The sequence below is a fragment of the Pseudophryne corroboree genome, chromosome 4, assembly GCF_028390025.1.
Source record: "Pseudophryne corroboree isolate aPseCor3 chromosome 4, aPseCor3.hap2, whole genome shotgun sequence".
Taxonomy (NCBI): Eukaryota; Metazoa; Chordata; class Amphibia; order Anura; family Myobatrachidae; genus Pseudophryne; species Pseudophryne corroboree.
The window spans coordinates 298,667,411-298,679,438 of NC_086447.1; the positions used below are offsets into that span (position 1 = coordinate 298,667,411).

Genomic DNA, 12,028 nt, shown 5'->3' on the forward strand with positions numbered 1-12,028 from the left:
GGGGATTTTGGAAACAGTAGGAGGGGGGCCTATGACTGGCATAATGTATGATTTAGGCCAGTTAATTCTAAGGCCCGAGTGATCTCCAAATCTTTCTATCACACGCAGCAGGATGGGCATTGACCTGGTGTAATCCTGCAAAAACAGCAACATGTCATCGGCATAAAGAGCTATCCTATCCTCACGTGATCCTGTACATATTCCCACAATATCCGGGTGTGATCTAATCAAGCATGCCAGGGGCTCTATGGCCAAGGCAAACAGCGTAGGGGACAGGGGGCAACCCTGTCTAGTACCTCGGGTCAACTGAAAAGATGGGGATACATAACCGTTCACCAAGATCCTGGCACTCGGATGTTGATACAGTAGTTTAATCCATTTTATATAATTGGGTCCAAATCCCATACGAGCCAACACCTCCCACAAATAAGCCCACTCAATGCTGTCAAAGGCCTTGGCCGCGTCCAGCGAGACCACAGCCGAGTCAGAAGGGAGTCCGTGTGGGAGCTGTAAAATGGTATGCAATCTACGTAAATTAATAGACGTGGACTTTCCTGGCATGAAGCCAGTCTGATCCGGGTGAATGAGGGAGGTTATCACTGTGTTAAGCCGTATTGCCAGTATCTTTGCCAGGATCTTGGCGTCGGTGGGAATCAGGGATATCGGTCTATAGGAGTCCAGAGATTTGGGGTCTTTACCGGGTTTTGGGATCACTATTATAACTGCCTCTGACATGGAGGGGGGGAGATCGTTTCTGGCAAATATATCTAAATATAGGGCATGCAGCTTGGGGCCAAAAAAATCAATATGATTCTTATATACCTCGGAGGGAATTCCGTCGCATCCCGGAGCCTTGCCATTAGGGGACATACCAATGGCCGCAGTCACCTCCTCGAGCGTTAAAGGTGCCTCCAGCAACTCGCAGGCCTCAGAGGAGAGTGCAGGTAGCGGGACACCCCCCATGTAGCGTGAAAGATCAGAAGTAGAGCGCTGCAACTGAGAATTATAAACCTCAGAAAAGTAAGATCGGAATAACAGCGCAATGTCCGGTGTGGTGTCGACAAAGGAGCCATCCGCTCCGGACATCTGGGTGATCGTGGTCCCAGGGCGATCGTAATGTATAAGGCGGGCCAGAAGGCCCCCCGTCCTATCAGCCTGCATATATATATTAGTAGCTTTGAAAAGAAGGGAGCGAGAGTTTCTATCAGACAGGTGGGCCAACCAGACTGACTGAGCCACCAGCCATCGTGTCTTTGTCGCAGGGGCGTTGTCAGATAAATATTGGGACTCTAGGTCTCTAGCATCTTTTTCAAGGGCCTGTTCTCTCTCCCTAGAGGCCATTTTATGAGCCGCTATCCGTCCAATATATGAGCCTCTCAAGAACGCTTTAAACGAGTCCCAAACTACTGTACCCGGGGCAGACCCTATATTGTCGCCAAAGAACCCCTCCCATTGAGTCTCCAAGTCACCGCAGTCCCCCAGCTGGGTCAGCCAGGAGGGGTGCAATTTCCAATAGGAGTGCCCCCTCTGACTTTCCACAGCAAGAGTCATCATCAGAGGAGAGTGATCAGAGACCCCTCGAGCCTCGTAGTGGACGTCAATTATCCTAGGGACGAGGGTGGGGGACACCAGCATCAGGTCAATTCTGGAGAAGGAGCCACGAGTACTGGAGAAGCAGGAGAACTGACGAACCGCAGGATGACGAAGTCGCCATACATCTACCCATTGCAAACTATTTAAAAAATCCGCAAACTTGGTAGGACCACCTCCCGCCAGCGCAGCCGGTGGGGAGTGCCATCGGTCCATAGACAGATCCAGGACATTATTAAAATCCCCCAAGCATATCACTGGGGTATTAGGGGAGGGGGCTATGAAGGACGCAGCTTGTTGCAGCACATTGTATGAGAAAGGAGGGGGGACATACACTGCTAATATGTAATAGGGCTGGGAGTTCAGCTTGCACTCTATAAATACATATCTTCCATACGGGTCAGTTTTAATCGATATCAACTCGAATTGCACTGTCTTCTTAATCAAAACTGAGACCCCCCCTAGAAAAGGAGGAGTGGGAGGCATGATATGCCCAGCCCACCCAGGCCCGTCGTAAGGACAGTAACCTCTGTCCCTCCAAGTGGGTCTCACTGAGGCATGCAATATCCGGGTCATATTTCTTAATCATATTTAGTATCAAAGAGCGTTTGATGTTGTTATTCAGACCTCGAACATTCCATGCCAGAATTTTCAGATTAATCATGACCCCCTATAAACTCTATACACCTCCCGGATGGACCTCTCCCAAAATACATTTTGAGTATAAGCATTATCAATACCCATAAAACATGACGTATATGAGCCCTGCGTTGTAAGCCACAGCATCTAAATATGAAACATCCTTGCCTCCGTAAATACTTGAATAAGAAAAATAACAAACTAAAGAAAAAAATAAAACCCCAAAAATAGTAAAAGGAAACGCAACTAGCAGCTTCCCAAATAACCATTCCCTCCCCGTATACCACCCCCAACTTCGGCATACTTATATCCCGAACAATCAGCTAGCTACCAAGCGCTAGGAAGGCTAGATTCTTAACTGAACCTCCAACCCTTCTCTAGCCAACGCCGCTTGGCCGTACAAGTCTTGAGCCACCAGTGCAAAGAGAGGGGGCTCCCCGAACCATGATCAAGCCTCCGGTGGATCAAACCCCGGGCTGTTTTCGTAGGAGATCACTCCGGAGCCAGTTGCCGAGCACCCGGTGCATATCTGTCCAGCCACTGGGCCGCCTCTCTGGGGGAGTTGAAAAACTTGGTCTCCCCATCCGCCACAACTCGGAGCCTTGAGGGAAACAGCATAGAGTATGAAATGTTGAGGTCTCGCAGCCGTCTTTTGATGGGCATAAACTGGGCACGGTCCTTCTGGACGTCAGCGGCAAAGTCCGGGAAGGCCGAAACCCTAACTCCATTGCGGATCAGCGGGCCCTTCGTGCGACCTAAACGGAGAACCGAGTCACGGTCTTTATAGTGCAGGAATTTAGCGATGAAGGTGCGAGGAGGGGCACCTGGGGGTAAAGGCCGAGATGGTATCCTATGTGCACGCTCCACCGTAAAATGGGCCGTAAAGGACTCAGCGCCATATAGTTCTTTAAGCCAGGATTCGAGGAATTCCTCCGGCTGCGGACCCTCTTCTTTTTCAGGCAGGCCTACGAATCTGACGTTGTTCCTACGCAGCCGTCCCTCCATGTCTAGGAGCTTGGTTTGAAGTGAGGAGACCTGCTGGGTCACCCCGGATACAGATTGCTTAAGGGGACCACATAAATCTTCCAGGTTGGAGACCCGTGTCTCCGCCTCACCCACTCTCTCTCGGATACGCTGTACATCTTGGCGGAGCAAGGAGAGATCGCACTGCACCTTTTCCATCTTATCGGAGAGACGCTGTTCACTGCCGGCTATAGCCTCCAGCACTTGTTGAATAGACGGGGCCCCCACCACTTCCGGGGAATCAACCGCTGTCTCAGGAGGGAAGGTCGAGTGTGTTGGAGAGGCTTCTTGAGAAGGAGCCGGTGCAGCCCTAGGGTTGGGTTGCCTGGTAAATTTTTCAAGTTTGGCCGCGGCCGCACTCCGGCCGCCCCCCACCATGCTGAGCAGGAGCAGTCACACACTTCCCAGATTAAGGCTATAGTATAGGGTTGTGGCTAGATGACGGACGCAGCCAGGCCGCGTATAATCAGTGGCGGGAATCAGCCGCGTACAGTCAATATGTCAGAATAGTAAAATAGGATGATGGTACGTAGTACACTGTGAGAAATTGGTGCAGCACAGCAGTGTAGGCAGATCTGATTTAAGTGCAGTTCCAGTATGTTATATTGGAAGGGCAGTGCACAATAAATAGCTGAGTTTGTCTCCAGTCTCAGGTAGGTATTAGCATAGTCATTAGGAGAGTAGTAGTAGAAGAAATCAGTGTGCATTAAAGGATCCTGTCAGGAATGGGAGAGAGCAGCATGCAGAAAGGTCTCAGAATGCAGGGACAGTTCGCAGGGCATATGAGAATATGTGAATCCCATCAGGTGATTTTACATGTGACCATGCGTGGGCAGCAGCCTATAATCAGCTTCTAAGATGGCCGCCGTGCCTCTTCCCCTTCCCCAGGAGTACCTTAATCTTTTCCAGCTACCAGGGCCCCAGATCACGGCCCGACAGGCAGAGGAGATGTTATCCCCTGTTTCCAGACTCTCAGCGGCTTCCGGCAGCAGCAGCAACCCGCCGTTCGAGCTGCGGGCGACTCGCGGTCCGGGTCGCCGAAAATCGAGGCCGGGGATCCGGAGGAGGTGCAGGCCGCAGGGCTGGAAGTCGGGAAATGCCGCTCCACGAGTCCCGGAGAGTGCGCGATGAGGTGCCCGCCGGTGCCCACAGCCTGTGGTGATAGATTCCGGCCGGGCAGAGACACCAGAGGGGGTCAGGATTGATTGCAGGAGTTAATGGCCGGGGAGCTCCCGAACTCTGCTGCCTACTCCTCAGCCGTCGTAGCCACGCTGGTAAATAAGCTTTGTTGCCAAAATATTATAGCACTATTTGAAGTAAGGGACAATCACTGAACTATAAGATCATTTGTATCCAGATGTCAACATGGTCACTATACTAGCCTGCCGAGCACAGAGCTTAAATAAATCACTACTGTGTTCACTGGTACAATCAAGGAACATTAATTAGTTAGGGTTCTTGTATAAAGATTCTATGTTGTATCAGGTCAATGACATCTGCCAAAGTCATGTCTACAGTACCTAGTCTTCAAGTCAAACTGTATTAGCAGGGAGCTGCGCCCAATTTTTAAAGGGCAAAATGCGCCCTGCCCCTTTAGCACAGTGCCCTGCTAAAACAGCCTGCCTGCTGCCGTATGAATAGCTGCTGTGCGCAGGAATGGGTGCTGGGCACATCCTAATCAGTGATGCAGATGGCTGAGGAACATCCGCTTTAGTGACGTTGAGGGGGTCGCGCCGCCCCAACAGTGAAGCCGGCAGGGCCCGTCCCCCCCCTCGGTCATCCGCACTTCCTTTTTGATCGCGCCGGTAACTCCCCCGCCACCACTGCGCCCTGCCCGCAAAAATCCTACAGGGGTAACACTACCTAGCCTAACAGATTAATAGTGTCCCCCCCAAGGATTTTTTCGGGACAGGGCGCTGGTGCTGCAGGGGCTTGCGAATGCATCTAAAAGGGACGTGGCATGCCGGAGACGGGGCACAGCCCCGCTGGTGTCACTACTGGAGGTAGTCCGGCCCCTCAACGTCACTAGTGGGGGTTTTCCAAGCCAGTCGTGTCACTTGTGGGGGCGTGACCTGCACCTACAGAGTTGCTGGGCTTCCCCCAAGCTCTCCCTTTCCATGCTCACGGTATCTATTCATGTAGTGGTAGCGGCAGGGCGCATTTTGCCCTTTAAAAATTGGGTAGGGTGCTAAAACAGCCGTGTGTGAACACTAGGTTAACGTATGCATTAGCATTACCCTAGCATTGGATCACATATGCAATATATTTTGTCTACAGGACAATGTATGCAAACACTGACCACATTGACACTCATCATGCCGACACTGCTGAAATGTCAGCATGTCAGCATGATTAGAATATTGACAAGACATCCCTGGCGGTCTAGAGGTGACAGAAGTGGCTCAAGCTATTTCTTCTGGGTTTGGTGGGGATGTCTGGATGTTTTTTGGCTCATCATGCGGGGCTTCCAACTGCGAGTATTACTAACCCTCTCCCTAATACTCCTTTCACACTGCATTGCCGGGTCGCACAGGGGATTTTGTACACGGGTTCTTCCCAGGTGCAACCAGGCTGAGACCCCTTTCAGACTGGCAGCCCGACTCGGCTTATTGCCAGGTTGATGACATCATCACTAACGCGTCCCAGATAACCCAAGGTATTTATGGCAGCGTGAAAGCCCTAGGCATAACCTTAACCTCTCTTCCCGCAGGCTTACTCTTGACGGTGCTTGCAGAATGTCATCACTGCAAACATGTTGAAACTCAATAGATGCCGACATGTTCACATTTCAACATCACAACTGGTCGACAATGTGGCGTTGACATTATGAATGACGACATGACTACATCCCTTGGATTTTGATTGACAGCTAACCTAGCAAACTGGCATGTTATTTAAATACAAAAGCCAGCATAGCAGACAAAAAATGTGAACAAACCTACGGTTTTAAACTAGCTTAATTATAATACAATTACAAATCCACAGTTTAACAATAATGTTCTAGTACCAAAGCCATCCGTAAAATCCTCTATGTGCTACCAACTATTATACAGTAAGAAGGACTGCAAGTAGTGTTTGACTTTTTAAGTTGGGTTCCAACTTAAAAAAAACTATAGAAAGTACCACTTAAATGTTACTATTCTAATTTCTTCTGATTCTTTTCATATCAATCCATTATCTGGCTATTCTTAAATCAAAATAAAAACATTCATTAAAATGAATTAGTTGTTTTATAACAAGTCATTAAATCTGTTTTCACACCTGGTACAACAATGGATGGAGTTCTCCTAAAGTAATAAAAGATACTGCAACGCAACTTATAAAATCTAGCATGACATTTAATAGTATTATGAAATGAACTCATAAACAGAAACAAAAAGGTTATTCACGATCATTCAGTGGTAATCCAGACAAGACAAAATACAGTAAACTAATTACATCTTAACTTGAACCACTAGGACACATACCAATAAGATTATATTTGTATTTCATATCTTCAGTGTAGTGTCACAATCTGTGGTCTGTCAAGAAGTTACTTCTCACATTAGTCTTTTCACTAGTCATTTAAACAGATAAAAAAAAAAAAAATCGAATAATCAATGGTTGATGCTAAAGAAATTCAGGAATAAGTCACAGAAAAATATATTTGAATATTGTGACAAATGCACAGTGGTAGCAAAAGAGGGCTGATAAAGGATGAAGGGGGCTAGTGACCCTCCATACCACAGATTTTTATTGATGAGTGTTGACGCTGAGAAGGTTTGGCTTCCTGCTATGATGAAATGCCAGCAGTGGATAGTAACTTTAAAACACATTTTTTCTGAACGGCCACTGTATCTCACCAACCCATACTAGCCATCGTACACATTGCATCAAAGTTTGTAAGTAAGAGGAAGATAGCTTGTGGCTCACGACTTTTAACCCTGCATTCCTTCCACTAATTTATGCTTCAATTCTACTAGAAGCTACCCAAGGCCAAACAATAGCAGTCTTCCACTGTATGGCATACGGCATAATATGTTGCTCTAATTTTGAAGGCCACATGCGAGTCTCTAGAAATAGATTATGTTGTCTACCACTTACTGGATAAACTGTACATTACATTAATTTGCAACAGATGTATTAACACATTTTATCCTACTAGTTTTGCGTAAATTCTTTTAATTAAAAAACTAAATCTGAAAATGTAGAAATGGAAATATAGGAAACAACACAAGGTAACATGGTGACTAATACCCATTAGTGATAGTCAGATTAAACACATATTCTGGCACACACTGGTGAATATAGATGTTACCCGACAGGTCTGTTCCAAATAGAGTATGGTAGGCTGTCTTCTAGATATTCTGCTTGGACAGGTCACCACGGCCAAGGTAATTTCTGCTTTATACGTTTGACTCTCACATAAACCTCAAGGCGAATCAGTGGGGTGGAGGTAAAACTAATGAATGGCAATATAGGAAAAATCTAAGCACTTCTTTATTTTCAGCTCAGGCAGCAAATATACTATTGATCCTGACTCAGACAGTGAGAAATAATTGGAAGCCATCAATGCATCACTATAGTTTCTGACCTTCTACAGTCCTCATAAATTCTTCCAAATCCTACAGAGCAAACAGGAGTGTAGGCTGCGACCATCCATCACCAACAGGATACCAGGTAATGTCCTTTACTTTAGACTGCAACAATTTTAGTAAATATGCCGAATACATTCTAAAACCAAATTGCTCTGTCTACTAAAAAAAAAAAATCATGCTGCTCCCAATGCCATGTTTTTTTCTATGTGCTTCAGAGAAGCAGCATAAAATTGGTCTTTTGTGACATTTCTGGATCCACGGTATAAAATTCTAAGGGATCTTAGTTTCATACACTGTGTTTATGCTTAAAGCCTATGCTGAGCTAGCAAGAGAGTCTGTACAATGGAGCAGATGCCAATCGCTCATTCAGGCAATATGACTAGCCTTGTCCATGTTTTGTTCACTGACTGGAACAGTCTGACACAGCAAGACATACAAAGAGGGTCTTTTCTTAAAGACCATGTGAGCATGACATGTAAGACACTGCTGTAATGTCATTAGCATAGGTCATTTCAAGATGGCAAGGGGTTAATATGCTTGATAATTCACTGACCACTGTCAGCAGCATCTATACAATACTCAGCACTGTTCATTCATGCTCTTCCAGTGTATATGCACATTAGACAAGAATGAACATGGCAGCCACTTACAATAATGGATGGCATGCTGTAGGAAATGCTAGATGTGAAGAGGAAATGCTGGGTTAGCATCAATGTATTGGTAGTATAGAAAGGACAAGAACTACACATATTGTATGGTAATAGCCTGTACTAACAGCAGACCTCTGACCCCAGGGCATAACACAAATGCCTGGTTACTATGCCATCAACCTTATTGTCTCAGGCTCCAAGGCAGGCAGACACTGCTCATGCAATGCATACAGTAAAATGATCTGTCACAGCAATATCTGAAATGCAGCAAATGATAGCAGCTATTATAATGCAACCTGGCTTTTATAATATTAAGAGTAAAAAGGTGAAATCTCAGGAGTTCTCAATGACTGCTGTCATACAAAGAGGAGGGAGAGCAGACTGCAGACACATAACATGCATACTGCCTCACCTACAGCATAGGACACAGGAATAAAGGAAGGGCCATGGCAGGGAAGCCTGTAACGTGCAAACATCAGCCAGACAGCAGTCAAAAGGCTAGGAATATATATCTATTTCATTAGACATCTAACAATTGCACACGTACATATATGCAAGGACATCATTATTGCATCCCTTCTGTACATAAATGGACGGTCATTACATTGCAATTCTAATAATGCACTCATGCTGCATATTTGCAGGAATAAAGCCATTATGCCCCCAATATCTCCGGTCCCCAGCCGTGGAAAAGGTGCAGCACAGGCACACGGCTCCTATGGAACCCTGCACGTATGTACACGCAGCCTGTGCATGCATTCCAGAGGCAGTGACAGGACAAGTAGAGAACTGTCGGAGAATGATGGGGAGATAGCGAGGAAACAGGCGGCTCCCATTCATCCACAGCGGCGGCTCCTTACCCTCAGCGCAGACAGGTCTATCTCATCCAGGCTGCGAGCCGGGGAGTCGCTCGCCATGTTTCCTCCGCTGTGCTCTGATTATGCCGGCTCCACCTGTCCTATTATTCCAGTGTGCGGCTGTGGCGCTTCCCGGAGCCCGGGAGCCGGAGGGGTGTGCGCCTGTCACTGCGCCCGGAGCCCGGGAGGTGGGGTGTGCGCCTGTCACTGCGCCTGGGAAGAGAGGGTGTGCGCTTGTCAGTGCACCCGGAGACCGGGAGCAGAGGGTGTGCGCCTGTCAGTGCGGCGGGTCTCTCAGCGAGGCCGAGGGGGAGGCTGTACGAGGGACATGCTGTACGGGTGATGGGCAGTGTAATAATGAGGCTCATGCACAGTGCGGGAGCCGAGGATGGAGGAGAGCGGCTGCCGCTGCTGCTGTCACAGCTTCCTGGGAGGAGCCAGCCGCCGGGGGGCGTGTCTCCCGTCAGCGGTGTTGCAGAGCCTGCGGTTTCCTCACACTGTAGTGCTCCGTCATGTGCTATAGGTGACTGGAGTAGCGCTGCAGACAAAAGCCACTCTCCCCTGTGCGAACAGCGAGGCCGCCGCCCTCCCGCAGTGTAATGCACCTGCTCACACGGCGGCCACTCAGCAGCTTCCCCCCTTTTTATATTAAACAGACATTTCTACTTGGGGCACATTGAGCAGCCTCCCAAACCCATCCAGCGCAATGAGCGCATCCTCTCAGGTACCGCTACAGTGGCAATGGTCAGTAGCTGAGAAATACACATTCAATTGCCTCCTGCAAGTTTTTTACCTCACAAAATGTACCTCTTGTGCTAACAGATGGATACAGTGGGGTTTATTTACTAATATTCGTGTTTTTGCCGTTTTTAAGAGTGTTTGAACTCGAATGGTATCGGGTGCATTTTACTGCAACTTTTTGAATCCTGATACGGTCATTCACTAAGCTGCCGAGTTTTGCACATTCGTTTTTTCCGATGTCGATATGATTCGTAATGTCAGGCAGTGTTTTACGGGAGTGATAAGAAAAACACTGCCTGACAAAACACAAGGAATCCCGGCCGGATCTGTGAGATCCGTGCAGGGCTTCATTGTGTACCTTAAAAATGTGTTTTAATTGATTTTAAATCTGAAAAAAATTGCGTGAGGTCCCCCCTCCTAAGCATAACCAGCCTCGGGCTCTTTGAGCCGGCCCTGGTTGAAAAAATATGGGGGGAAAATGACAGCGGTTCCCCCATATTTCTCTGACGTCCTAGTGGATGCTGGGAACTCCGTAAGGACCATGGGGAATAGACGGGCTCCGCAGGAGACTGGGCACTCTAAAAGAAAGATTAGGTACTATCTGGTGTGCACTGGCTCCTCCCACTATGACCCTCCTCCAGACCTCAGTTAGATTTCTGTGCCCGGCCGAGCTGGATGCACACTAGGGGCTCTCCTAAGCTCCTAGAAAGAAAGTTTATTTTAGGTTTTTTATTTTACAGTGAGACCTGCTGGCAACAGGCTCACTGCATCGAGGGACTAAGGGGAGAAGAAGCGAACCTACCTGCTTGCAGCTAGCTTGGGCTTCTTAGGCTACTGGACACCATTAGCTTCAGAGGGATCGACCGCAGGACCCGTCCTTGGTGTTCGTTCCCGGAGCCGCGCTGCCGTCCCCCTTACAGAGCCAGAAGCACGAAGATGGTCCGGAAAATCGGCGGCAGAAGACTTCAGTCTTCACCAAGGTAGCGCACAGCACTGCAGCTGTGCGCCATTGCTCCTCATGTACAACTCACACTCCGGTCACTGATGGGTGCAGGGCGCTGGGGGGGGGGCGCCCTGAGCAGCAATAGAAACACCTTGGCTGGCAAAATAATCACAATATATAGCCCCAGAGGCTATATATGTGATAAATACCCCTGCCAGAATCCATAAAAAAGCGGGAGAAAAGTCAGCGAAAAAGGGGCGGAGCTATCTCCCTCAGCACACTGGCGCCATTTTCTCTTCACAGTGCAGCTGGAAGACAGCTCCCCAGGCTCTCCCCTGTAGTTTTCAGGCTCAAAGGGTTAAAAAGAGAGGGGGGACACTAAATTTAGGCGCAATATTGTATATACAAGCAGCTATTGTGAAAAATTCACTCAATATAGTGTTAATCCCTACATTATATAGCGCTCTGGTGTGTGCTGGCATACTCTCTCTCTCTGTCTCCCCAAAGGGCTTTGTGGGGTCCTGTCCTCAGTCAGAGCATTCCCTGTGTGTGTGCGGTGTGTCGGTACGGCTGTGTCGACACGTTTGATGAGGAGGCTTATGTGGTGGCAGAGCAGATGCCGATAAATGTGATGTCGCCCTCTGTGGGGCCGACACCAGAGTGGATGGATAGGTGGAAGGTATAAACCGACAGTGTCAACTCCTTACATAAAAGGCTGGATGACGTAACAGCTGTGGGACAGCCGGCTTCTCAGCCCGCGCCTGCCCAGGCGTCTCAAAGGCCATCAGGGGCTCAAAAACGCCCGCTCTCAGATGTCAACACGGAGTCTGACTCCAGTGTCGACGAGGTTGAGACATATACAAAATCCACTAGGAACATCCGTTACATGATCCCGGCAATAAAAAATGTGTTACACATTTCTGACATTAACCCAAGTACCACTAAAAATAAGATTTTACTTACCGATAAATCTATTTCTCGTAGTCCGTAGTGGATGCTGGGGACTCC

At 48.1% G+C, this 12,028-nt stretch overlaps 1 protein-coding gene across 20 annotated transcripts in view; it reads right to left on the reverse strand.

Moving 5' to 3' along the window:
* Positions 1-9,812, reverse strand: part of TNIK (TRAF2 and NCK interacting kinase) — a 659,967-nt gene extending 650,155 nt beyond the window's left edge. For 7 of the 20 annotated variants that reach the window (XM_063916239.1, XM_063916236.1, XM_063916235.1 and 4 more), the window contains exon 1: positions 9,340-9,811. In XM_063916239.1, the coding sequence (XP_063772309.1) occupies positions 9,340-9,396 (57 nt within the window). In that variant the 5' untranslated portion in view covers positions 9,397-9,811. Of the gene's footprint in view, positions 1-9,339 lie in introns of all 20 variants that reach the window. The other 13 variants (XM_063916244.1, XM_063916240.1, XM_063916242.1 and 10 more) reach the window with 6 other exon arrangements.
* Positions 9,813-12,028: the final 2,216 nt, after the last annotated feature.